Source organism: Egretta garzetta, unplaced genomic scaffold, assembly GCF_000687185.1.
Source record: "Egretta garzetta isolate BGI_Z169 unplaced genomic scaffold, ASM68718v1 scaffold467, whole genome shotgun sequence".
Lineage (NCBI taxonomy): Eukaryota > Metazoa > Chordata > Aves > Pelecaniformes > Ardeidae > Egretta > Egretta garzetta.
The window spans coordinates 886,914-889,403 of record NW_009260196.1 but is presented as its reverse complement, the minus strand read 5'-3'; the positions used below and the strand labels follow the sequence as shown (position 1 = coordinate 889,403).

Here is a 2,490-nt window from a genome sequence, read left to right as displayed (position 1 = left end):
CACTGCTGAGCTGTCCCTGCCCCTCTGGGCCGTGCCGGCTATCGTGGGCAGCTGCGCGACGGTCCTGGCGCTCCTGGTCCTCAGCCTCATCCTCTGCAACCAGTGCCGAGGAAAGAAATCGAAAGCTCCAAAAGAGGAGAAGAAAACGAAGGAGAAGAAGAAAAAAGGGAGCGAGAACGTGGCGTTTGATGACCCTGACAACATCCCGCCCTATGGTGATGACATGACAGTCAGGAAGCAGCCCGAAGGGAACCCAAAACCCGATATCATTGAAAGAGAAAACCCGTATCTCATCTATGATGAAACCGACATCCCGCACACCACGGAGACGATCCCCAGCGCCCCGCTGGCTTCCCCCGAGCCCGAGATCGAGCACTACGACATCGACAACGCCAGCAGCATCGCCCCCTCGGACGCTGACATCATCCAGCACTACAAGCAGTTTCGGAGCCACACGCCCAAGTTCTCCATCCAGAGGCATAGCCCGCTGGGCTTCGCACGGCAGTCCCCCATGCCCCTGGGAGCCAGCAGCCTGACCTACCAGCCTGCCTACGGGCAGGGCTTGAGGACAACATCTTTAAGCCACTCGGCGTGCCCTACTCCCAACCCCCTGTCTCGGCACAGTCCTGCACCCTTCTCCAAATCATCGACTTTCTACAGGCACAGTCCGGCGAGGGAGCTGCACCTTGCCATAAGGGAAGGGAGCCCACTGGAGATGCACAATGATGTCTGCCAACCCGGTATTTTTAACTACGCCACTCGACTAGGGAGGAGAAGTAAGAGTCCACAGACCATGGCGAGCCACGGTTCCCGACCGGGAAGCCGCCTGAAGCAGCCCATCGGGCAGATCCCTCTGGAGACCGCTCCTCCGGTGGGGCTGTCCATCGAAGAGGTGGAGAGACTGAACACCCCTCGCCCCAGAAACCCCAGCATCTGCAGCGCAGACCATGGCCGGTCCTCTTCTGAGGAGGACTGCAGAAGGCCGCTGTCCCGGACGAGGAACCCGGCCGATGGTATTCCCGCGCCCGAGTCCTCCTCTGACAGCGATTCCCACGAGTCCTTCACCTGCTCAGAGATGGAGTATGACAGGGATAAGCCCATAGCGTACACCTCCAGGATGCCCAAGTTATCCCAGGTCAATGAGTCCGATGCGGATGACGAGGACAACTACGGGGCCAGGCTGAAGCCCCGGCGGTACCCTGGCCGCCGAGGTGAGGGGGGGCCGGTGGGGGCTCAGGCAACCGCCGCCAGCGCCGGGGAGAGCTCCCTGCCTGTGAAGCTGGGGCAGCAAGCAGGAAGCTTCAACTGGGACAACCTCTTGAACTGGGGCCCGGGCTTTGGGCATTATGTGGATGTTTTCAAAGATTTGGCATCACTTCCAGAGAAAGCAGCAGCAGCAGCGAATGAAGACAGCAAAGGTGGTACAACGAAGCCTGTTCCCAAGGAGGGAGAAGCAGAACAGTATGTGTAGGCTTTATCTCCTGGTATTGCCACGGTGCAAAGCCACGGGGACCGGTCAAACCATTATATGGTTGTAGAAAAGCAAAGGTCAGCATTTGAACCCCAGGCCAGTTTGGTTGGAGGAGACTTTAAAAATAATAACCATTATGCTGCTGAAAGAGACTTAAAACATTTTTAATTTAATTATGCTTGGATGAATTTATTTCTCCTGCATGCATTGTATTTGAAAACAAGATATTGGGCATGCAGCCTTTGAAAAGGGTTTCCTATTTACCGTTGTTTGGTTTGTGATTCTTAAATTAATAATGCTTTGTTCTGAAAATGAACTAATTTTTTGTTGTTGTTTAATTGTGAAGGATGTGCATATCGTCTCCAGCTACTAACATGTTTTACCATGCAAGAGTATTGAGGATTTAATTTTCCTTAAAAAGTACATGGAAGAAGGACGGTGAATGAAGGAATTACGGTAGTAAGGCCTCTCAGAAAACGTAGTTACCATATCCTGCAGTTGCTCACATGATGGATGTGATGAAATCGGCTTGAATAATTGCTGGCAGCAGTGCTATAAGTCTTATTCCACACAAGAGGTGCTAGAAGCAGCTCAAGCCAGTCAGCACTTTAGGAGGTTGTTTTTTGTTTTTTTTTTTCTTTTCAGCTTGTTTATTTGTTTGGGTTTTATTTTTTATTTTTTTTTTTAATCTTTTGTTTTGATTTGGTTTGGGGATTTTTTGACAAAGTTGTGTGAGAGCTTCTGAATCTCTATGAAATATTTTCGGGATGCTTAACCCCGATCCCTGCCCCCCCGCCCCCAGTGTTTCCAGTGGGAGAGGAGCGGTCGGCGTTTCTCAGCCCAGCCAGGTAGCCTGGCTCACGGCAGCAGCACGATCAGCCAGAGCAAGGAGGGAAAAAAAACCTCTGATTTCCACATCTCCCGGTCCCTCCGCTCAGCTGTGCTGCTGCAGCCCATGCTTCTCCCCCAGATTTCACTTTCCCATCCCTATGGAAAGGTAGGAATAACCTTTCCGCGCC

At 52.4% G+C, this 2,490-nt stretch overlaps 1 protein-coding gene across 1 annotated transcript in view; it reads left to right on the top strand.

The window, feature by feature from the left end:
* The window catches only part of FAT4 (FAT atypical cadherin 4), a 132,713-nt gene extending 131,242 nt beyond the window's left edge, over positions 1-1,471 (top strand). Inside the window, exon 17 of the mRNA XM_009642236.1 lies at positions 11-1,471. Within this exon, the coding sequence (XP_009640531.1) occupies positions 11-1,471 (1,461 nt within the window). The remainder of the gene's footprint in view (positions 1-10) is intronic.
* The last annotated feature ends 1,019 nt before the right edge of the window (positions 1,472-2,490 follow it).